The 24,396-nt window shown below is 39.6% G+C and overlaps 1 protein-coding gene and 1 pseudogene across 2 annotated transcripts in view; one reads left to right on the top strand and one right to left on the bottom strand.

Annotated features, from left to right (window-relative positions):
* CTNNA1 (catenin alpha 1) overlaps nucleotides 1-24,396 on the top strand; it is a 182,521-nt gene that overhangs the window by 148,787 nt on the left and 9,338 nt on the right. For both annotated transcript variants that reach the window (XM_036313850.1, XM_036313851.1), the window contains exons 10-11: nucleotides 10,214-10,306; nucleotides 17,107-17,263. In XM_036313850.1, the coding sequence (XP_036169743.1) occupies nucleotides 10,214-10,306; nucleotides 17,107-17,263 (250 nt within the window). The remainder of the gene's footprint in view (nucleotides 1-10,213; nucleotides 10,307-17,106; nucleotides 17,264-24,396) is intronic.
* LOC118658377 lies at nucleotides 17,812-20,778 on the bottom strand (annotated as a pseudogene).

The raw sequence follows: 24,396 nt of genomic DNA, 5'->3' as shown, positions 1-24,396 counted from the left end.
ATTAGGGATAACACCCACTTAGAAAGGGAAACCTTTAGTGGTGTCTTCTTTGTATATCACATTATGGAAATACAAGCTTAGTTTCAAGAATAAAGCCACATACTGACTCTTGAGGTTTTATGTATGAAGAGAGAAATTTCTCCAGTCCCTCTATGTGCACACAGTTGTTCGGAAGGCTGTGTGCTGCTGGGTACCTATTGGATCCTTATTAAACGACTTTTGTGATTTTACTCGAAAAAGCAAGTAACAGTGTTTGCTGTGAGGTTGCTCTGAACTTATTTTCACAAAGTCTGGCTAGGACCTCTGACTAACTCACGTGCAGCAGTTGTCAGTGAAATCCAGTACCTTCCTACATATTGAAGGCATTGAAGCCTGCTTTCTTATGTGAAGGGTGTGTAGAGGTTGTGCTGTGCAAGGCCAGGAAGTAGGGGAGTAGGAGCGGAGGGTCAGTGTTGGTGAGCTGGGTAACACTTCTCTTCACCATTTTCTTCTGTTTCTAGCACTGAGGGCTTTGTTTTCATCCTATATAATAAAGAGCTAATACTAATTAGACTGAACAGCGGAACGATCTTCCGGACAAAGCCAGAGCATGGGCCAGCCGAGGCTGCGAGAGCTGAGCCCCTTGCATAAATTTCGTGCATCGGGCCTCTAGTTTGTTTATAAAAGGGCATGGCTATACTTCAGGAAGTGATAACTACCTTTTATATTTGACTCTTCCTCACATTAAGTTAATGATTTCTTTAAGTTGTTCTTCCATTTAAAGTGTATTAAGGTGAAAATTTATTTTCTGTCAGAAATAATACCTTTTTGCCAATAATGCAACACCCATATATTCTTTTTACTTGCTTCATTCTTTGCCCACCACCTTTGTAAGCAGCTTAGTAGCTGAAGATCAATTTGTTTTCCCCTTTAATTTTGCTCTCTTCTGAGCCCCTTTTCAGTTTCACAAATTCAGAGTGAAATAGAAAAAAAATGCTGTTCATGAAATCTTGCCTGTAAAAACTATATATCATTTAGTATCTCTTTTCCTTTAGCCCCAGGCATTGTATTAAAATGGGCCCCTTATTATAATGAACTTGCTACAGTAAGATGATATCTTGTTCTTTGTCTTGAGTTAAGAACCAAAATGTAAATGTAATTGGTTGCTGTTGAGCTGGATTATCATTACTTGTGGGGCTCCCCTTCCACCTTCCAAGTATTTCCCATTATCCAGGACTTCTAGGGTATGGCTTTATTGGCTTGAAATGTGTTTGAACTGCAAATTGAATGATCTGCATTTTAACTTTTATTCTGTGGTATGCTGATACTGTGTAGTAAAGTGGCCTTGAAGAAGACTGGAAGGAGCATTTGAATTAAACACTGACCTTATACGATCTACCTGTGATATCTTGGGTATTTTCTCATTGCCTATGTATAATACTATAGGATGAAATTCTTGCAAATAGCAAATTAAATGAAGCTTCAACTTTTTAGGACTATAGGACATTTGCATGAAAGCAGTGAGGTGTTCTTGGGGGGAATGCTAGCCTTAGATGCCAGAAGAATTTTCTCAGCATATTGAGTGTGGTCTTCTCACATTTTCAAAGGTCTAGTAAGTTCAGATTAATGGGGCTGTGTGTGACAAAAGTGTCTTGCATGTGCTATTTTAGCACCTTATCCCCTAAGAGACATTTTTGGCTGAAATTAACCACCCAGTCAAACTTTGGGACAGTCAAGTGAAGGCAGTGGGTGAACATTGTTCTCAGGAGCATCAGGATTCTTTTCTCTTGGACTACTGATAAGGATGGTTAAGGAAGCACTCTGCCCAGCCTTGGCCCTGATTGAGGAAAGAGTGTAGGCCTCCTATTTCCTCATCAGTTGAACAGATGGACTAATATTTAGACAGGCACCCATTCTACCTTTACTAATAGATAATTCAGGTAGTTAGATATAAATAGGGAACTTTTAAAGTGGTATATATGTTGCCACATAAATGGAACTAACTACAGTATCATCTGGGTGGTGATTTACAAATGAAACCCTTTTAAAAATACAAAATATCCAAGTTTAAAATAGTTTATGACGTTTTAGTAAATCCACTACTCCTAATCCTGTTGCTAGAGATACTTACAGTTATATCTTACCTCTTCCTAAAATTAGATTTGACATAGCTTATTTAGAATAAAACCATATAAAATAAGTTATATGCAGAAAGCCAGACCCTAGAAAAAGAGTAATAGACAATGATGATCTATAATTGCCAATCTTGAGTTCGGATTTGACACTGCACTTCCTGGTAGCAGGGAGAAAAGGATGAAACAGTTAATTGTGTAGTCCTTGTCTTTAAAATGGAGGAAGGATGCCCCCCCCCCTTTTTCCCCAAGGGAAAATAAGCCTATCCTAAAAATAAAATGTAAAAAGAATCCTTACAGCCTGGTTGGCTTGGCTCAGCAATTGAGTGTCGACCTAGGAACCAAGAGGTCACTGGTTCCCAGTCAGGGTACATACCTGGGTTGTGGGCTTGATCCCCAGCAGGGGGCATGTAAGAGGCAGCCGATCGATGACACTTATCTCTCATCAATGTTTCTATCCCTCTATTCCTCTCCCTTCCTCTCTCTCTCTAAAAAAAAAAAAAAAAAAAAGAATCCTTACGTAGGGTTTTTCTATAAGGGACAGTTAATGATTAAGTAGGTGTGTGGGGGGGTCCTCAACATTTTAACATATAGTGACAGATTCCACATGATTTTTTTGTAAGTTTCTTCTAAAAAGGCAAGATCATAACATTCCATTGCTACTGAGTTGAGATCCAGGCAGCTGTGATCTGGTGAGGGGCTAACCAGCATATGGCCTTCAGCCTCCCAGTGACAATATTGGGAGGACAGAGGGCTGTGAGTCTGTGTGCTTTCTCCTGATCATCCCAGCATTGCTTTCTCTTTAAAAATAAACTTCAACCTTTGTTTTGTTATGTTTTAAATCTACATTGTAAAGAGCATATGCTTAGTTGTTATTCAGCTTAGCAGGATTTTTCTTTTCTGTTAGTTTAGTACATATACATTCATTATTATGACACGTGGATTCATTTTACCATTGCATTTTGTTCTCTCCTTTTTGTTTTTGTTTTTTATAATTTTTTTAAAAAATTATTTCAGCCGAACCGGTTTGGCTCAGTGGATAGAGCGTCGGCCTGCGGACTCAAGGGTCCCAGGTTCGATTCCAGTCAAGGGCATGTACATTGGTTGCGGGCACGTCCCCAGTGGGGGGTGTGCAGGAGGCAGCTGATCGATCTCTCTCATCGATGTTTCTAACTCTCTGTCCCTCTCCCTTCTTCTCTGTAAAAAATCAATAAAATATATTAAAAAAAAAAAAAAGATATCACAGTCCAAGCTTTCTTTTAAAAAAAAAAAAATTTATTTCAGAGAAAGGGAGAGGGGGAGAGAGAGAGAGAGAGAGAAACACCAATGATGAGAGATAATCATTGATCGGCTGCTTCCTGCACACCCCCCACTGGGGATCGAGTCCACAATCTGGGCCTGTGCCCTCCACCAGAATCGAACCTGGGACCCCTCAGTCCGCAGCCCGACGCTCCATCCACTGAGCCAAACCAGCCAGGGCTGTTCTCTCCTTCTTATTCCTCTGTTTCTATCCTTCTTTCTCCTCCTGTTTTTGGATTGATTGAGCCTTCCCATTTCCTTTTTTCTTTTTTCCGCCCTTCTTGTTTGGAAATCATATACCCTCTGTTTCATTAGTGGTAACTGGCTATTTTAGCAAGCATGTTTAACTCAGAGGATAAAGTTAATCAGTATCTTTTTCTCCTAAAACAATGTAAGTCTGTTAGAACAGTGGTCGCCAACCGGTGGTCTGTAGTCCATGAGGTCCGAAAGGTTGGTGACCACTGTCTTAGGATGTTTTAACTCCATTCTCCAATTTAAATATTGTCCAGTATTTTGATTCTCTTAAATTATAGCCCCTTGAATTAGATTCTATTGGTATTGCTTTATTTGTTTATTTCAAGTTTGCATAAATTTTACCTTACACCATATTTTTATTGCTTCCCATTTCTTCTTGCATATTAAACCTCCCTTCTGAGATTATTTCCCTTCTTCCTGAAGCATAGTCATTAGAAATTCCTTTAGTGGGAAGGAGGAAGATATGTCTGGAGTAAATACTCTTAAGTTGTTATTGTTTTAACTTAATGTCTTTATTGTGCTCTAATTCTTTTTTTAAAATATATTTTTATTGATTTCAGAGAGGAAGGGGGGGAGAGAGAGAAACATCAATGATGATAATTGAGAGTCATGGATTGGCTGCCTCCTGCACGCCCCCTACTGGGGATTGAGCCTGGAACCCTTCAGTCTGCAGGCCGATGCTCTATCCACTGAGCCAAACTGGCCCGGGCTGAAGATATTCTTTATCTCTGGCTTCCATGGTTGCTGTTGAAAAGTTATCAGTCATAATTTGTATTTACTTTCTGGCTGATAAAAATCTTGTCTTGCCCTACCCAGTTTGGCTCAGTGGATAATGCGAACTAAAGGGTGCCAGGTTCCATTCCAGTCAAGGGTGCATGCACAGGTGCAGGCTCGATCCCCAGTGGAGGGCATGCAGGAGGCAGCTGATCAGTGATTCTCTCTCATCATTGATGTGTCTCTCTCTCCTTCTCCTTTCCTCTCTGAAATCAATAAAAATATATTTTTAAAAAAATTTTGTCATTGTTGTTCTAAAGCTTCATTACAGTGTGTCAGGGTGTGGACCTTTTTTTTGGGGGGGGTGTGTGGTTAATCCTCACCCAGGGATATTTTTTCCATTGATTTTTAGAGATAGTGGAAAGAAGGGAGCGGGGAGAGAGAAAGAGAGAAACAACGAAGAGAGAGAGAGAGAGAGAGAGTGAGATATCTCAATATCAATAGGTTGCCTCCTGCACACGCCCTGGGGCATGGTACATGCCCTTGACCAGGAATCCAACTTAGACCCTCCTAACCACCAAGCCAAACCAACCAGGGGTAGATTTCTTTTATTTATCCTGCTTAGAATTTGTCTTCCCAAATCTAAATTTCATTCACTTTGAAAAATTTAAGTATTGCCTCTGTTCCATTTTTTTTCTGTCTTTCCTTCTGAAATTCCTCATGGTTGAATAGTAGTCCTTTTCAGTTTATCTTGCATGTCTCATAATTTCTTTTATGACTTCTATATTATAGAAATTTCTATTTTTGTTGTTTTTTTAAGTAATTCTTAAGTTTGACTTTACAAGTTAGTAATTCTTCCTTCAGCAGTGTTTAGTCAAGATTATTTTAAATTTCTGGAAGTGCCAGATGCTATAACTTTTCACGCAAAATTGAATTTTTTTTTTTTAATATATTTTATTGATTTTTTACAGAGAGGAAGGGAGAGAGAGAGAGAGTTAGAAACATCGATGAGAGAGAAACATTGATCAGCTGCCTCCTGCACATCTCCCACTGGGGATGTGCCTGCAACCCAGGTACGTGCCCTTGACCGGAATCGAACCCGGGACCCTTCAGTCCGCAGGCCAACGCTCTATCCACTGAGCCAAACCGGTTTCGGCGCAAAATTGAATTTTGATCTTTCTCAAATCTGCTTAGTTTTCTTGTTTTTTTTTTTTTTTTTTTTTAATCCTCAGTAATTTAAAAAAAAAATCCTCACCTGAGGATATGTTTTGCATTGATTCTAAAGAGAGGAAGGGAGAAGAAAGTGGGAGAGAAAAACATTAAGAGAAACATCAAATGCTTCCCGTTTACACCCTGCCTGGGGCTCAAACTCATAACCTAGATTTGTGCCTTGCCTGGGAATCCAACCTGAAACCCTACTGTGCATGAGATGAGCCACACAGGCGAGGGCTCAAATCTGCCTCGTCATTTTGAGTGTGTTTTTTCCTTGTCTCTACTTTGGTTACTTTTTTTTTTTTTTTTTTTAGGTCTATTAACATAAGAAATATTTTTAATATTCCATGTGTGATCATTTGAGTATCTGTAGTTATTGTGGATTTGATTACTCAGTTCTTTTGCCTACTCTACCCCAGATGGCTTATTTCCTTATGTACTTTCTGCATTTTTATTGTGACTTCACATTCTGGCATTTCGTACATGGGGATTCTTTGAGACCTGGGATTAGATCACCTTTCATCCGAGAAAATTTCCATTTATATTTGCTTCTGCCAGTTGTTTAGGGATACTACTAACACATGACCTCCTAAGCCTGAAAGTTTTTTGAGCCAAGTAAATAATGTAATTTCTATTCTTTAACCCCTGTGGGGGGGTGTGCAGGAGGCAACCGATTAATGATTCTCTCTCATCATTGATGTTTCTATCTCTTCCTCTCTGGAATCAATAAAAATATATTAAAAACAAACAAAAAACAAGTTCTGATCACAGAATAGTTTGTACCCCATTCCCACCCACCCCTACTCCAAGTGAACAGTTTTCAGTGCTTGCTTGCCTGCCTGAATTTCTGCTTTCTCATTTCTAGCCTCTGACAGTTTCCTTTAATCACTTACCTGCATTAAAAAATAAAAACAAAAAACAGCATTATTGAGATACAATTTATGTAACATAAATATTACCCATTTTAAGTATACAATTCAGTGATTTTTTTACTAAATTTACAGTACGATGCAAACTTCACCACAATCCAGTGTGGAACTTTTCTATCACCCATGCATACTTCATTTTTTGGTAACATACCTTGTTCCTCCTAATAAGGTAGCCAGCACCCTTCTCTGGAAATTGGGAATATGCAGGTTTGACCTCTGTTCCATCATCATTTTCCCTGTGGGTTGGGGAGTAATTATTAGAAGTTTCTTGAGTGGTTTTGAAATTTATATGACATGCAGTTGGGACTTCTCAGATATACGACAAGTTTGGAAAAGTTGAGTTACTGTTATTTTGGATTTTTTGAGAGTTCAGACTCAATCATTTTAAAGACAAAAACTCAGGTGGTAGCTTGACTTACAGCCAGTGGCAAATGATGCAGGTTGTGAGCTTATGGCCTCTTACCTAGGTCGTGATGTTACCACTTAGACGTTAAAGCTTCCTTTTCCACAGTTTTCTACTTGTTTTATGCCACAGAATGGATGAGATGTTAGAGTAGGTCATTAATTTATCACCAAGAACAGAAAAAACCTTCCTGCACAGGTTCCAGAGTAAGGGGCAGTGTCACATTTCATCCGAATGTAAAGCCATGTGCCGTTACTGAGAGCAGTGGGAAGAACTGTATGTGACTTGAACAATCTGCACTTTATTTAAAGTCATCAGTACATGTACAGTAGAGGGAAATAGTCATAATGGGACATTTTATTACTACAAACTTGGTTTCATAAATTTTATTTAAGGAAAGAAAATCAGGTGTGGAGTAAAGGTGGAGCTTTTCTAAATGTCTGAAAAGTTGTTTTTCTGTCATGTACAAATTGTCATATTTGTTGATCTGACACAGCCCGGCTGTGACCGTCTCCTTCACAGCACAGATTGTTACTGGACTAACTCCTGAAACCAGCAAAAACCCAGGGCTGTTTTTTTTTATCAGTGAGTTGCAAGTTTTCTGAAATATTCTGCTCTTTAACAAGATCCAGACTTACATGGGTTAGGCAGTGCAAAAGAGGCCTTCATGCCCTGGCCGGGTAGCTCAATTGATTAGAGCGTCATCCTGTTTATGTCAAGGTTGGGGTTCAATCCCCAGACAGGGCACGTACCAGAAACAACCAATGAATGCATAAATAAGTGGAACAACAAATCAATGTTGCTCTCTCCTCCCCCTCCCTTGCTCTCTCTCCCTTCCTTTCTCTCTAAAATCAGTTGGGGGTGGGGGGGAGGCCTTCTTGATTTAAAAGCTAGTAGTCATAGTGTCAGTCTCAGCCTACCTCTTGGATTAGCAAGACCAAAGACATTTAAATTGTTAATACCTCAAGTTACTGTGATAGCAAAGATATAATAATTTATTCCCAGAACAAATGTAGAGATACTGCTCATTACTAAGTCTCAGCTCTGCCAGGTTCTCTGGGAGTTAGCTGCTCTGAGTGTTTTTAATTCACAGTCTCAGTATTAGCTGCCATCCCACATTCCTAGAGCCCCAGAAGGAGGCATTTAGGAAGCCCTCCCCTCACCCTGTTTTCACTGTAGCCTGGCACTACTATATGAGGTTAGCCTCCCAGAGAGCTATGGTTGAGATACTGCATTTGCACATTTGTCATTGTTAGAAGTGAGTAGCCTGTCCCTGGGGGGTGAGTTGAGCATCCATCTGGAGAAGACTGTCAGTGACAGGCACCCGCTGCCTCCTCCCAGGTTAGGCAGGGTGGCTTCCTGAACAGGCAGCGTGCTCCTGTTGAACATGACCGCTTCAGCAGTACGTTAGAAATGTTTTTAAACGGTGTTTTAAAATAAAGAACAAGTCTTCCATAACCTTTGTTTTGTTAGGATTTATATCAGGAAAGATGCTTTACAGAAGTCAGCCATTTCACCCTCAGCCACACACACTCATGTGTCTGACCTATAGTAGAAAACACTTTATATAATCTGTTTGCTTCTTAATTTAAATATGTTTTTCCAGATTCATACAATTGGGAGAACATAAATTGAAAGGAGAGTGTATGAGTAGAGACTAGAGCATGGAAGGCAGAAACACAGTGACAGGCCTTCTGCAGCTAACATTTGGCTGGTCTCTTCAATGGTGGGCGTGGGCGGGGTGCTGGGCATTAGTACACTTACCTCACAGGGGTCTCTGTTAGTTCCAAACTGCTAGATTAGTGTCACCCTCACATTTTACATTTGTTTTTAAAATTCCTTCTTATGACAGTAGAAGTTGTAGATTCATGAACTCATCTAATTTAAGCTTTCTCTTTCATTATAGCATCATAAAATGTATAATTGAGGGATAGTGTTTTTTAAAAGTTTACAAAATTTAGCTTAGTCATATTTCGTAGTAATTTCAAAACAAATAGGAATCTTCAATCAGCTCTATAAATTGTCATCATAAAGAGCAAAGTGTCTCTTGGCTCAGGTCCCGGCAACACCAGAAAGTAGGATTGTAGTCTTCAGGGAGTATATCTGTTACTTCTTTATGTGATTTTGAAGGCCACTAAACATTAAAGACCTGATTTAATTTTGTTTCCTTACCTTTTATTTTTAAATGCATGTTCGTTCTTTTGTTTCTTCTTGTGATTAGCATTGCAGGATTCTGATAGTTAGCAGTCTTACAGAAAAATGATAATCTCCAACTGTAACACAGCAAACAACAGCCATTTTTCTTGTGCCTTTGTGTGCTTAAATTGGGTGGAGGAGTGAAAAAAAAATCAAAGGTTATTGTCACTGCCCTTGTTTACTCTGGCATTTAAATTCTTGGAAAGTACCTCTGATATTCAACTGCCATTCATAATTCACTTTGCAACTGGGGGAAAGATGTGTCTCACCACCATGTGTTCAGTTGGTCTCCATGTTACTAATGGAATTAGCAAGCCTGTTCATTTAGGAACATGGATAGTTGGTCACAGCCCTAGCAGTCACTACAGAGCAGCATTCTCAGCATAGCCAGAGCTACAGCAGAGGACGTATGACACAGCTTGGAAAGATTGGCATGAGCACTGTCACTGAGAGTTGGAGGGGAAGGTAAAGATTTTAGTTCAAGTGAAATAGCATTGTTCAGGAAAGAGTCCAGCTGTCAGTGCTTTTGAGAACCCAGCTGGAGGACAGTTTTGTTCTTAATGATAGAACATCATCCCTGTTTCTTCTTCCTTTCCTGATGAGGATGGCCTTGATGTTTTCTTAATGCTATTTTTTTATTTGAAAAATAACCTTGTGTTCAAATGAAAAGCATCCATTCACATGTCAAATGAGAATAATAACTTAGAATTTCTATTTCCTTACTTCAAGAACAGCTGCAAAGTACATTTTATTTGAGTATATCAACAATTCTTTCCTGATGCCCTTGATGCCACAGCTTTTCTCATGTTATTGCCCTCACTAGGAGAACCTCTGTCTGAAGTTACTGTTTAGGCAGGTTAGAGCCCACGTCAAGCCTGTGAGTTACAGGCCGTGGGATGTTTCAAGGTTCGGCCACCAGCTTACAGTGTGACCTGTGTTACGAATCTATAATTTCCTCAGCACAGAGCTAGAAAAAAACCAAACGTGTCCTTATAAGCTGTAAAGGTCAGGGATGGGGGTAAGTGTACGTTTGTTTTTCTTTGCAGTCCAAGAGAAAAATCTTCAAAGATCTTTTTATGTGTTCCTTCTTCTAGGTCGCCAACTTGGCCTGCTCTATTTCAAACAATGAAGAAGGTGTAAAGCTTGTTCGAATGTCTGCGAGCCAGCTAGAAGCCCTTTGCCCTCAGGTAAAGTATGACCAGCAATGCTGTAAGATACCAACAGATTGAATTTTGGTTAGAGTGGAGATGAGGTTTATTTTGTTGGTTTTGTTTTTAGGTTTTTAGATAGAAGTCTTAAAGACAAAACACTGATTCAGAGTCTGCAAATCTTGGAGAAATTTGTTTAACTACAAGTGACATTTCCTCAGGGCATCACACGTTCTATCCTCTTGCCCTTCATTAAAAATGCGTAGTACCCTGGCCAGTTTGACTCGGTTGGGCATGGTCCTGTGCACTGAGAGGCCTCAGGCTCAATTCCTGGTCAGTGCACATGCCTGGGTTGCGGGTTTGATCCGCTGTAGGAGGTGTGCAGGAGGCAGCCAATCGATGTTATGCTCTCATATCAATGTTTCTCCCTCTCCCTCTTCCCCTTCCTCTCCCCCTCCCCCTCTCTCTAAAAAAATCAATTAAAACATCTTAAAATAAAATAAAACATCTTAAATAAATAAAAATGCATAATGTCCTCCACTGTTCGCAAATAGTGGGTGTGCAGTGACCACACTATTCAGTCTACATCCTTCTTGAACGAAGGGCTACCTGCAACATCTGGCAGTCCTGTAATCATGATGGCCACCCCACAAGCCTAAAAGTATAATAGCTACCCACCTGCCCTCCATCCTAATGCCCAGTATTTGGGTGTTTCTGTGTTGGGGAAGGAGGGAGAAAGATTCAAGAGCTGGAACCCTTACTCTGTAATGTTCTAAAGTAGCTTTATGATACAGATATTAATGATGTAATTAAGCCAGCTACCAAAGTAAAAGCTTGAGAACTTTTCTCCATTTATAATGGCATATTGGAAGACTGGTGATGGGATTAGGTTAAGCGAGAAATACTCTGAAGCACATAGAAGAATGGTGTATCCCATGAGGGGAACGGATCCTATTTGTGTGGCCTGGTATCCTTGCCACTCCCAGGCAAAATAAGCAGTGTAAATGCTGCTTCGGTGGAAGAGATTGCCTCTCCCATTTGCCAGATAGAGAATGCTCATGGGCATACTTTGAGGATTTACATTTACCTCTCTCTAAATGACCTGCCAGATGGCAGTGGCCACGGATAAATGGGAATAAGCAAGGGAACTGGAGTAATGGAATAGAGATCACAGGAAGGAAGTTTCTGTGTTACGTCTGCAACCAACTTTAAAATATACTCTGTCCAGTACTCTTTCATATAAATAATTCCTGACACTCAAGGCAGGTGATCGAAATCAGTAAACCCGGTTACTAATTTGAGATCCTAACTGGTATGGAGGTTAGTTTAGGGCATTTGTTGTCATTCTCAATCATGTGGCTAGTTTCCCAATGAGAGTTGCTTCATCTAAATATTAGTGTGATGGGCTCAGTTTGTGAATCCACATTATGTGATTGACAGTTCCTCAGCTTTAATCCAGTGATGAAATCTACTAGTGATTGCTAGCTGTACAGATAGATAATAAACACAATGGATTGAATAACCTCCAGAAAGTTAATGTATGACCAAGTTGTATGAAATAAATTTAAAGCATGTTTCTCAAGATTTGGCATTCTCTCCTTAAGTTTGCCATTTTGCCCTATCAGTATTTGTTTTTAATGTCTTTAGTTCTCCATTTGGTTTTTAAATGTTTGAAAAGCGACAATGCTTTCACATATCGGCTGAAACAGATGGTAACATACGCTGATCACACCTACCAAGAATATTTATATAAATGATCTTAAAGCCGAGGGAAAAAAATCACACGAGGAGTCTAGTAGATAGAGCCTAATGAAAATGGGGATGTGCGTGTTGCGAGGTCCTTTCATTATTTTTAAAGAGAAGTCAGCAGTTCAGATGTTTCTGTCAAGTCTCAATTTTAAATGATTGGTAACAAATTTTAAAATGTTGCAATTCTTTGAGGAGGGTAAACCAAACACTTTTGGGAGCTGCATGTGGCCTGCCTTGGTCCATGTATTTCATGCTCAAAGGACTCTCCCCTTCAAGGTAGCTGTTACTTTGAGGAAGAGGGATTTGAGTGGAGCCCTCTCCTTTCTCTTCATCCTGATGCAGACACTGAGCTCAGGCTCATGGGAGTGGGTGGGGGGGGGTTTCTAGCCCTCTGGTATTCTCTTCTGCAGTCAGTGGCTTGTTTGATAACAGACTCGAGTCAAAGCCAATGATCGAAACTAGATTAGTTAGTTAATTCACCAGGAGTTTAAGGTGGTATTTAATATACTATAGCATATAGACAGTTATTACATTAACCCTTTGAGTGCCAGCCAATATCCTAGGAACTATGCTAAAATTGCCAAGGCATTTTTGGTGATTTTACAGCAGTTTAGGAAAAAAGTTATGAATCACAAGTAAATGAAGTTACATATTCAAAAACTTAAGGAAACCTTTACTACATTGACATATTTAGCAATATCGTCATCACTAATAAAAGCAGACTTAGAACTGGATGCCATTTCAAAGCTTTGATAGCACTACCGGCACTTTTGGCGAAAGACAGGAGCGCGATGGCGCTCCCCGGCACTCTAGGGGTTAAAGTGTATGTTTCCTTATTGTGACACTACTGTCAACATCTGTCTAAGGATGGAATGCCTGTTAGGATTTTCCAGGCTGTTTTTTTTTTGTGCTTCATGCCCAGGGTCCTGCATTCAGGCAGCCCTGGCCCCTCTGCTGGGTGCAGCTTCCCTAGGGGCAGCTCTTTAGTGGCCCCACCTACAGTTTGGAGTTGGCTCCTAGTTCTCATTGTTCCTTTCTGGAGGGGAGAGAAGAGTTTTTGTCCCCATTTTCCAGGTCCCCTGTACCAAAATTAACTTTTGGAAATGGGAAATTCTGTTCTAAAATAATAACTTTTTAGTAGTCACTTGACTTTAACTTCAAATATTGGAGATTAAACTTGAATTGAGGAGGAAGTAATCTGAAAATGGCTTTATTTTGTTGTTTGAGGGGAGAAAGCACCCACATTTTTGGTGATTTGCTGTTCTCATCACCAACAACAGGTTTCTGACAATCGAGTCTTTAAAATTTGAGGAGGGCATTTTAGAGATGATCTCTCTTTTTTAGGGTGACATTGGTTAATAAAACCATACAGGCTTCAAGTGTACAGTTCAGTAACACATCATGTACACACTGCACCATGTGCTCACCATCCAAAGTAAAGTCTCTTTCTGCCCCATTCCTCCCGCCCCCTTTGCCCACCTGCACCTACCATCACCCTCCTTTCCTTCTGATTATCACCACATCTGTGTCTGTGTGTTATGTATATGTTTATTGTTCGTATTTTTTGCTTAATACCTTCACCTTTTTCATCCAGCCTTCCAACTCTCCTCCCCTCTGACAGCTGTCAGTCTGTTCCATGTCTCTGTGTGTATTTTGTCCGTTTATTTTGTACATTAGATTCAACATATAAGTGAGATCATATGATATTTGTCTTTCTCTGACTGGCTTATTTCACTCAGCATAATAATCTCCAGGTCCATTCATGATGTTGCAAAGGGTAGTTTCCCTTTTTTACGGCCATGTAGTATGCCATTGTATAAATGTACCACAGCTTTTTTATCCACTCATCTTCTGATGGACACTTGGGCTGTTTCCAGATCTTGGCTATTGTAAATAATGCTGCAATGAATATTAGGGGTGCATATATTCTTTTGAATTAGATTTTGGGTTCCTTCACATAATTCCCAGAAGTGGGATCGCTGAATCATAAGGCAGTTCCATTTATCAGGTGTCCTTTGTAAAAATGAGAAAGTTTTGTAGTCAAATGAGAAAGTTAACCTTAGGCAAGGTGCTGTTCCTCCATTATACTGTATGCAATAAGATATATTACAGAACAAAAGAAAGCAATTTCCTCTCTGTGAGGGAAAATTATCTTAGTATTTAAAACATATAATTAAGTCCTGGTCTATGTTTACTTGGCTCTCATTGGAAACATTTTCTTCAGACAAATATTCTTACAAGGCCTTGTTTCACTCTAATTCATTGAAACATGAATGAATTAATGAGTTAATTAATGAAGTTAATAGTCCACTAGGTGAAGCACCTAGTGGTAATGAATGGCAAGAAGAAAAAGAGACAAAAAACAAGCCTTGAAATGATGAAAATATGAGAGACCACAGCATAACACGAGAGAGATAGGATGGCTTTTCTTCCAAATAATTTATCATTCAAACCCATACACTTTAGAAAGTAGTGGGCTATTAGTAATTACTAACTGGATGGCATAGTCCCCATATGCCTTGGAATCTTTTACTGATTGTCTTGATAGTTTTCACTTCCTGTTGTTTAGTGGGAAAGAGGAACAGTTGCACCAGTCTAGCAGGTCTAATACTTCAGTTTGTTACAACTGCAGTTTTGGGGGGCTGATTCTTTGGCATATCCCTCCAATCATTTGGGAATTATACACATGACCTGTAGTTATTTGGTTCTTTTTTTTTTTTTAATATATTTTGATTTTTTACAGAGAGGAAGGGAGAGGGATAGAAAGTTAGAAACATAGATGAGAGAGAAACATCAATCAGCTGCCTCCTGCACACCTCCTACTGGGGATGTGCCTGCAACCAAGGTACACGCCTTTGACCGGAATTGAACCTGAGACCTTTCAGTCCGCAGGCTGACGCTCTATCCACTGAGCCAAACCGGTTAGGGCTGTGGTTCTTATTTTACCTAGAAAAAAACCATCCCCAACTCATACCATCAAGTTTGTGTTATCAAATGCCTGTTTAATAACTATTTTTCTGCTTCATCCAGATCTCCACTCCATCACCATCAGTTTCCTCTTATCTTTGCTTCCCTTCCAAGTTGCATTAGAAACATTTATTTTTAATAACCCATAAGCACCTTGTACTTAAACTTTTAAGTATTTTTTAAAATTTTGGTGGTTTTTTTGCAGCACCACTTATCCCCCATATACCCTCTTCCACTCCCACCCCCACCCCCAACCCCTCCACCGCATTCACCACACTGTTGTCTGTGTCCCTGAGTTCTCTCTTTTTTCTCTTTTGCTTAATTCCTTCACCAACCCTGTAGCACTCCCTTCCTACCAGAGCTTAGAAATCTTAATTTATTATTCTCTCAGCTCATTTTCATACTACTTTCATTACTCATTCAGTGAATACCAAGAATCTGAGTAGATATTTCTCTAAAGAATTTATACTAATGGTCAGTAAGTGCATAAAAAGAACTATACCCATCTAGCCATCATGGAAATGAAAATCAGAACCACAGTGAGGTACCACTTCACACCCACTAGGATAACAATAATTTTAGAAAAAAAATCAAGTGGGGAAAGTGGAACCCTCATACATGCTGGTGGAAATGTAAAATGCTACAGCTGCTTTGGAAAACAGTAAGGCAGTTCCCAAAATGTTAAACATAAAGTTAACCATATAATCCACCAATTCCACTCATAGTTATATCCCAAGAATAATGAAAACACAAAAACATGTATTTATAGCGGCAGCATTCGTAATGGCCAAAAAGTGGAAACAGTTCTAATGTCTATCTACTGGTGAATGGATAAATATAATACAGCCGTATAATGGCATATTATCTATATATATATAAAAGCCTAAGTGACTGTTACAACCGGTCAACCAAACGACTGGTCACTATGACATGCACTGACAACCAGTGGGCAGACACTCAACGCAGGAGCTGCCCCCTGGTGGTCAGTGCGCTCCCACAGCCAATCTCCTGTGGCAGGCCAACCTCCTGTGATCCCTCCCCGCAGGCCAGGCCAAGGGGCCCCACCCATGCACGAATTCATGCACTAAGCCTCTAGTTGATTAATAAAAAGGAATGAAATACTAATACATTTTATAGCATGTGGATGGACCTCAGAAACATTAAGTGAAAGAAGCTAGTTATAAAAATACACATATTAATATCATTTCATTTATATTAAATATCCAGAATTGACAAAGCCACAGAGACAAAAAGTTAAGTAGTGGTTGCCAGGAGATAGGGTTAAGGAATGTTGATGGAAAATGACTACTAATGGATATAGGGTTTCTTTTTGGAGTGATGAAAATTATGATTGTGATGATGATTGTACAACTGTGAATATACTAAAAATCATTGAATTGTACAGTTTAAATGGGTGAATTGTTTGGTATGTGAATTCTATCTCGAAGCCATTTTTTAAAGAAATAACTTTTTAAACTTCACAAATTTTATACTTTATGTTGTTATATGTCAAATATGCCTGTTAGAAAAATGCTTGGAATTAGAATACAATATATTATTCACAATTGTGCTTTGATAATGTATCAAGAACCTGAAATGCCTAATGTATATCACAAGATTATTAAGAATGGTGGGTAACTGGAACAAACGTAGATATCCTACAGTAGGAAAATAGTGATGTGCATCCATAAGATGGAATAAACAGTTAATTTTTTAGACTTAAATTTAATGATATGGAGAAGTATTTAAAAGAAATAAGATAGTTTTATGTAGCACATAACTCTAATTGTGTATTTTTTGACATGCATATATACATATGTATATGAGGAGAAAAAAGCCTGGAATATAATAGAGTTGCTATCACAGAGTGGGGAGATTAGATATTTTTATTTGTTTGTGATTGTCCATATTTTCAGTGTATTACTATATCTCTATTGCAAATGTGTTGCTTCTACATTCACATTTCTCTATTCCAGCTTTGTGTTATAGTGAAACGTGTGGTATCATGTGTCCTGTAAAATGCGTATGTAACAAAGCCATCACCACTCTACTGACCATGTTATCCCACCTGTTTTGTTTTCATGACTCTGAAAAGTAAACATTGAACTTGATGATCTTTGCAGGTTATTAATGCTGCATTGGCTTTAGCAGCAAAACCACAGAGTAAGCTGGCCCAAGAGAACATGGATCTTTTTAAAGAGCAGTGGGAAAAACAGGTCCGTGTTCTCACAGATGCTGTCGATGACATCACTTCCATTGATGACTTCTTGGCTGTCTCAGGTAATCAGCTGGTTCCCCAGAGAGACTTGTGAGGATGTGCATAATTACTTTTGCCTAAGGTACAATAATGGGCAATCATAACACCCCCAAGTCTGGGCAGGTAAATTATTGTAGCACTAATACTGTGCTGGTTTTCATTTTAATTAAAAAAACAAACAAACAAACAAGAAAAGCTACCACAGACTCCTGAGCAGCGGGAGGTGGCATTGGAGTTGTTTCCCATGTGGTGGGGCTGGTCTTGATCTTAGAAGCTTCAGTTAGAAAACTGGCTGGCAGAGGGTTTTCCCTGTTTGTTAGAGTAGGGTTTTGCAGCCGGCCTGTACAGCACCAGACCACCCACCAGTCTTCCTACTGTGTGTTTAGAAAGATGCCGTGTGTCCTGGTAGAGGCCGCATGAAGAAGTGAAACTTAGGAGAAGGGAATCCCAGCACCATCACCTTTACTTTCTTTTTTGAAACAATTTTTCCTTGCTTGGAAATCTCTCTCCCTCACAAATGATCATAGTTGAACTGAGTACTTTTCAAAAGACAGAAAACAGAGAGGAAATATTTAAATGCCTTTTAATTATGAACTTGCAAAAAATAAATCTGGGCAATTCACCTCACAAAAACAGTTGATTTCATTATATAAACATAAACTGGTAATAACATGGTAAAGTGCATTCATATAGAAAATGTCTGTCAATTGCAATTCACTGTTTATCGCACAGAGATAAATTTCAATCCATCTCCTTTGAGTTAAGTATAAATGCATTCTCCCTTTAATGGATCCTCTGCTGCCCTTGGCTGCACTGCTTGCTGCCTGGAGGTGCCAGACATCCTGAGGCCAGTGGTGTGGGCAGTCAGTGCTGGGTAGTTGTAGGGCTGAAACTACCTTTTGCCCCAGGGAACCACAGGCTGGAATGTGGGAGTGTGAGTGGCAGTGGGGCTTGAAACAGAAGCGGGGCCTAAGTACATGCACGGCACAGCCTCCTGCAGTGACCTACATGAGGTGACAGTGTGCTCCGCATACCGATGTCTCCCAGTCTCTGCCTGCTTTCCTTGGGATTGGTGGCTCTACTTGATAGAGTAAGGAGCAGGCAATCCATAAACCTCAAAAAAGGGTGTAAACCGTGCTGCTGCAGGAACCCCAAATTACAGATGCTGGTACTTTAAAACACTCATTTGGAAGCACATCTTTGCAGGTGCCAAAAATGCAGCAAATGGCTTTTTTTGGAAATCTTGGCCTTCCGTTGTTTTTCCCAATGAAGTACTGAATTAGTCTTTTTCATAGGTTTAGAAAAAAACATTCTACCTTCACAGCACACTTTCAAGCAAACAATAAATTCAGAATTCTCAATGCAAAGCACCCCTCTGGAGCTAGCTAAGCCATTCCTAAACTTCCCCTCTCCTGATTAGAGTGGGTGGATCAGGCTTGTCTCAAGGGATTTTCATTCTTACAGCAAAATAAAATGAAAGAGAATCAAATATCCCTCATACATCTTCACATCAGAGAACAAAAGGGATTCTGCAGTAATGGTATGTGACATAAAACAGCAGAATGGTAAAGAGAAATAAAATTCTTTAACAGATACACCTCTGTGTGATATATTCAATTTTTATGCAACGGTGGAAAGTATAAGGGTTGACTTGATGGAAAGGAGTTTAGACAGTTTCTATTTAGCATATAAAAACACAGAACAATTCTTCTAGTCAAAAAGTGGTGGTATTTTTAGAGCATCTAAATTTTATAGGTGTACCCCGGTGTGTTTTTCGAATGTTTTGTCACAGGCTTGCTTAGCAATGTCAAGTAATTAAATAATGAACAATTCCTGATTTTTTGATGTGCTTTTTAGGGGCACAGGATGAAGGGAACAGACAAACAAATGCCTGTACAGAGTTCTCCATTAACCAGTTAATTTTTAGCATTCAGAATCTTTTATACCTTCATGTATCTACCTCATCCATGGCAACTTTAGCACTTTTTTTTCCTTTCAAATCATTTAATGTGGCAGTCAAAATATGAAAAGCAGACTTAAACTTGTTCCCTTTAAGGGGGGGTGCTACCATGATTGCTTCACACAAGCATGATCAAAGGTAATGATGACACCGATTCCAAAGACTAAGAAGGCTTCAAGGCTCAAGACTGAAAAGCTTGGTTTCGGAAAGTCTCAGAGGGGTCACAGGTGGCAGGAGAGACATGAAATTGAAGGGACCTTCACAATACAGGGCACAGTTGCTGGGTCATAGGCACCTTGAAACATTTCTTGATGGTGATTCAGTGTCGAGAGTATTTGCCGTCTGGGGTGAAACCGAGCAGGATGGGCCGAGCAGGTCTGTTGTCCCATAGGATCAAACTTCTTCAGGGTATAAATAAACCTGGCCTCCCTGTTCATTGAGGTGATAGTGGAGAAACATGATCTTGCTGAAGCAGGAGGTTCCAATTCCATCTGCAGCTCAGTCTACTGAGGGTCTCACCCAGCGTTAGCAGTTTTTGTGTGTGGGGAGGGGTGGCTAGAGAGGTCTCCCCAGTCATGACACATAGCCTCGTAGGGTAGTCTTGGCTGGATCTCCTTGAGCAGAACCTCACTTAATTGGGCAGCCCCCACTGGTCCCAGTTCTTGATCCTTGTGCAGCTAAGCATCTCTGGATATGCACCATGGAATGGAGAGCAGGTGTCACTCTGCATGGTCATGGGCATTCTTTAGATGAGAAGCCATGTCTTGGCCTCATGCTGATCTTCCCTCTTGGCCAATTTCCTCTTGCCCTCACACACACTGGTGCTTCAGTAGTCCCATCAGTTTCTGAGCAGGGGGCTACCAGGTAAGTCCCACCACGGGTGATGGTTGTCTGGGGAGAACCGAACAGGATGGGCCTTAAGATGGTGGGCTTCATAAAATGTTGCCAAATGAAAAGTGGTAATGCCACTTGACTCCTTGGAGTGGTTGTTCTCTACTGTATTCTGGTGCCTTGTGGCCCGTTGGCAGTGTGAGGGTTTTTATAGACTATTTCCACTAATGATTTTCCACCATCACTTTCCCTCTTGGAATCCATGGGGCCTGGATGTTTGCTGTAGCCTATCCAAGGGGAAGTTATTTAGGGATCAGGACTGAGAGGACCCTATTATGCTGCGTTAGTTCTGTTGTTCCTGGATATTCTGTTCCATTGATCCCTAACTTCCCTTATACTTATCACAAGGCATATCCTAAATTTGTGGCTCAAAAAGTAGCGGTCATTTTGCATATCATCTGTAAAGCCACCAAGACCCTGTCACCAGTGTTTTCTGAATCTGCAGGGCAAGGAGAACCTGGGTTACTCATATCCAATTTGTCACTTGAAAATAGAGATGCATGCATGCCCCACTCAGGGAAGAGGAAATGGGGATTCCTTTCCCCCAAGCTGTTCTGTTCATAATGTTGCCTTGTAAATATCGGAGATGGTTTAGGGCAGGGGTTGGCAAACTGCGGCCCCTTGAGTGTGGCTCTTCCACAAAATACCACATGCGGGCGCACACGTACAGTGCGATTGAAACTTCATGGCCACACTCAAGGGGCCAAAGAGCCGCATGTGGCTCGCGAGCCGCAGTTTGCCGACCACTGGTTTAGGTAGGATACTAGGGAGCATTCAGCAAATCATGAATGTATTTGCATTGGCTGATCCCATAAGGATGGTGGTTTGAAATTTAACAAAGTGATAAAGACTGTTTGGATTTCATTTGAATTGTATTTGATAAATGTTTTCCATGGAAATGCAATTTACTTTCTCATTCATTTACTCTGCTTACACATGGAAGTTTTGGTTGCTTTTTAAATTTTTTTACTTTTAAAGATGCAGGTGGTTCTAATTGGTTTATTGCTTTACCATATGCTCTTAGAAGCATATAACATACTGCATTAGATACTTTGGGGCAATATACAAGAGTGGTAATTTGTACTTTTTTCTTCATTATGTATCAGTGTGCCCAAAGAATTTGGTCTGATTTGGAGGACATTAAATAAAAGGATTACAGTACCAAATTTTAGTTTTTGTGTTTTATAGCAAAAATGCAAAACTGGCCAAAACCGGTTTGGCTCAGTGGATAGAGCGTCAGCCTGTGGACTGAAAGGTCCCAGATTCGATTCTAGTCAAGGGCATGTACCCGGGTTGCAGGTACATCCCCAGTGGGAGATGTGCAGGAGGCAGCTGATCGATGTTTCTCTCTCATCAATGTTTCTAACTCTCTATCTCTCTCCTTTCCTCTCTGTAAAAAATCAATAAAATATATTAAAAAAAATGCAAAACTGAAATTTCCCTCTTTTGAGGAAGTGGCATAGGTAGTGATGAAGTTAGATTTGATTTCTGACTCCAGTGCCCACTAGCTGTGTGGCCTCAGGCAAGTCACTTAATACTTCTGTGCCTCAGTTTCCTCATTAAATTAATTAATGATTTAAATAATGATTTAAATATATATATATTGATTTAAGTAAGTATATATATTGATATAAATAATGATTTAAATATATATATTGATTTCAGAGAGGAAGGGAAAGGTTGAGGGAGATAAAAATATCAGTGATGAGAATCATTGATCGGCTGCCTCCTGCACCCTCCCTACTGGGGATTGAACCTGCAACCCAGGCATGTGCCCTTAATTGGAATCGAACCTGGGACCCTTCAGTCCATAGGCTGATGCTCTATCCACTGAGCCAAACCGTTTAGGGCAGTGGTGATTTAAAAAAAAAAAGGTAGCTGACATTTAGTTAAACATCAAGCACTCAGAATATTTCCTGTTATATAGTAAGTCCTTTGTATAACATTAATATTATCTCCTATGTGTGCATAAGATTGCACCAATAAAGATATCCAGAGCAAAGGGTATGCAGGGTGGGCCCTGCTGTGCATTGCAGACTGAAGTATAAGTTTATGCATCCTTTTTTGGAGAGTGCCAACTGGCTTGGTTCCTAGATGGCAATTAAGTATCAAACATCTACTTTAAACGTGTATGCCTTTGATTTAGTAATCTTGTTGCTAGAGACTTTCCCCAGGGACATTTACACAAATGTTTGCCAAAATATCTGTACTAGGATGTTCACTTCAACCAAAAGGTGTAAGAGAAGGCTGGGTAAGTGATTTATGGCCCTTCCATCTATTTAATAGGGACTGCACAGCCATTAAAATAGATGAGTGAGATCTGTAGAGATAGACTTAAAAAGATTTTCAGGTGAAAAAAAGACATAATAGTGTCCATAATAAATAGACTGTTGTATGTATGTGACTTTTTCCTTGTTAGAAGCACCTACAAAAAAGACTGTAATGAACAATCAGAGCCTTTAAAGGGGTACAGATTGGTGTGTCTACTCATAATGGACCCAGGCTAAGTTTCCTGGGAATTTCAATTAAAGCTTAAGTAATTTCTGGTTAGTGTGGGTACTCCAACCCTCCCATGTTTGCACATGTCCAATGGCACCAGTGTGGAGGGCAGGGTTGATGCTGTGTCCTGGGTGTGTGGTGGCCTCAGCTGGCTGGGGTTTTCCTAGGCACAGCTGTTCGGTGAGGGTAGAGAATATGACTTTAGTTGGCTTCCTGAAACAGAGGCTTCCTTTGTCGCTAAAGAATGGCAAACCCTTTCCTGGTTTGCATTCATCGGGGTGAAAGGCAGTATAAATTCAAGGTCTAAATTGATTTTTAAAAACATAGCTGTCTAGATGAAGGTTAGCGAATCCTTGGTGGAAGTTGGGCCACTTTGTTTAGTGCACAAAAAGAATCATGCTTCGTTGATTCTAAGATGTGCTCCCCCACCCCCATGTATTAACAATCCTGAAACAGGGATGAGTCTTAAAAATCAGTGATATGAGAAAACATTGGTTTATAATTTAGTTAGTATCATCTTAACTTTTTATTCCTTTTCTTTTCTTAGTGATATAAGGTACAAGTGTAAAATTATTAGATTCAGTTAAAAAAACACCACAGCAGTTTTTAACACAAGGTCTACTCAGTATGGTGGGCAGGTGCAGTACCATTCTGTTTAGTTAAAATGAATATGTAGAGAGTTTGTATGTAAGTGATGCTTCTGATGGACTCCAAATCTATTTATTCTTGTAATATCCCCCCTAAAATTTGTTTATGTAAAAGGTTTAATGTTGTCTCTTTGAATAGTACCCTGAACAAGTCTAATTTTTAATTTAGTAGACGTTAACTTATGGTCGTCTTAGCTGTATTGTGGTCATTCATTTTTCCCTTTTGTAATAGGAGTTATTACTATATTCTGGGTTTTCTTGGAAATATTTAAAATTTTATTAATATTTGAAGGTGTTTAAAGCAACTTTTAGGTTCACAGCGAAGTTAAAAGGTAGAGATTTCCCATCTAATACCTGCTTCCACACATGCTCAGCCTTATCCATTTTCAACATCCCCACCGCAGCAGCATATCTGTTAAAATTGAATAACCCAAAGTCCATAATGTGATTATTCACTCTTGGTGGTTTACATTATACGGTTTTGAACAAATGGACCATCACTATAGTATCAGATAAAATATTCCCTGCCCTAAAAAAAAAAAAAAAAAAATCTCTGTGCTCTGTCTATTCATCCCTCCTCTCTCCAACCTGATTTTTTTTATTATTATTTATTTTTTTTTTTTTTACTATCGCCATAGTTTTGCCTTTTCCAGCATGTCGTATAGTAGGAATCATATAGCATGTAGCCTTTTCAGACTCTCTTTCTTCACTTAGTAATATTCATTTATGATTGATAATTATTGTTTTTATATGCACTTTAAATTTTTTTTAATTTTTAAAAAATCTTGGTTGAATGTAATATTTTCCCCCCTATTCACCCCTGTAGCCCATCCCGACCCCGTTATTTCTTTTTAGTGCTAAATAATATTCCATTGTCTAGATCTACCACAGTTAATCTGTTCACCTACTTGAAGGACATCTTGGTTGCTTTCAAGTTTTGGCAATTATGAATAAAGCTGCTAGAAACATCTATGTGCAGGTTTTCATTGTCTTGGGATAAATTCCAAGGAATGTGATTTGCTGGATCATACGATAATAGTTTAGTTTTGTAGCAAAGATGTTTTTACCAGATTTCCTCCAGGATCTAGTGTCAAGCTTTATTGTTTTCAGGAAAAATAGTTTTGGTATGTCTTCCAATTCCAGCTCTGTCACTGGTAGG

This window comes from Myotis myotis, unplaced genomic scaffold (assembly GCF_014108235.1).
Source record: "Myotis myotis isolate mMyoMyo1 unplaced genomic scaffold, mMyoMyo1.p scaffold_m19_p_6, whole genome shotgun sequence".
Taxonomy (NCBI): Eukaryota; Metazoa; Chordata; class Mammalia; order Chiroptera; family Vespertilionidae; genus Myotis; species Myotis myotis.
This window is presented reverse-complemented; position numbering and strand designations above follow the sequence as displayed.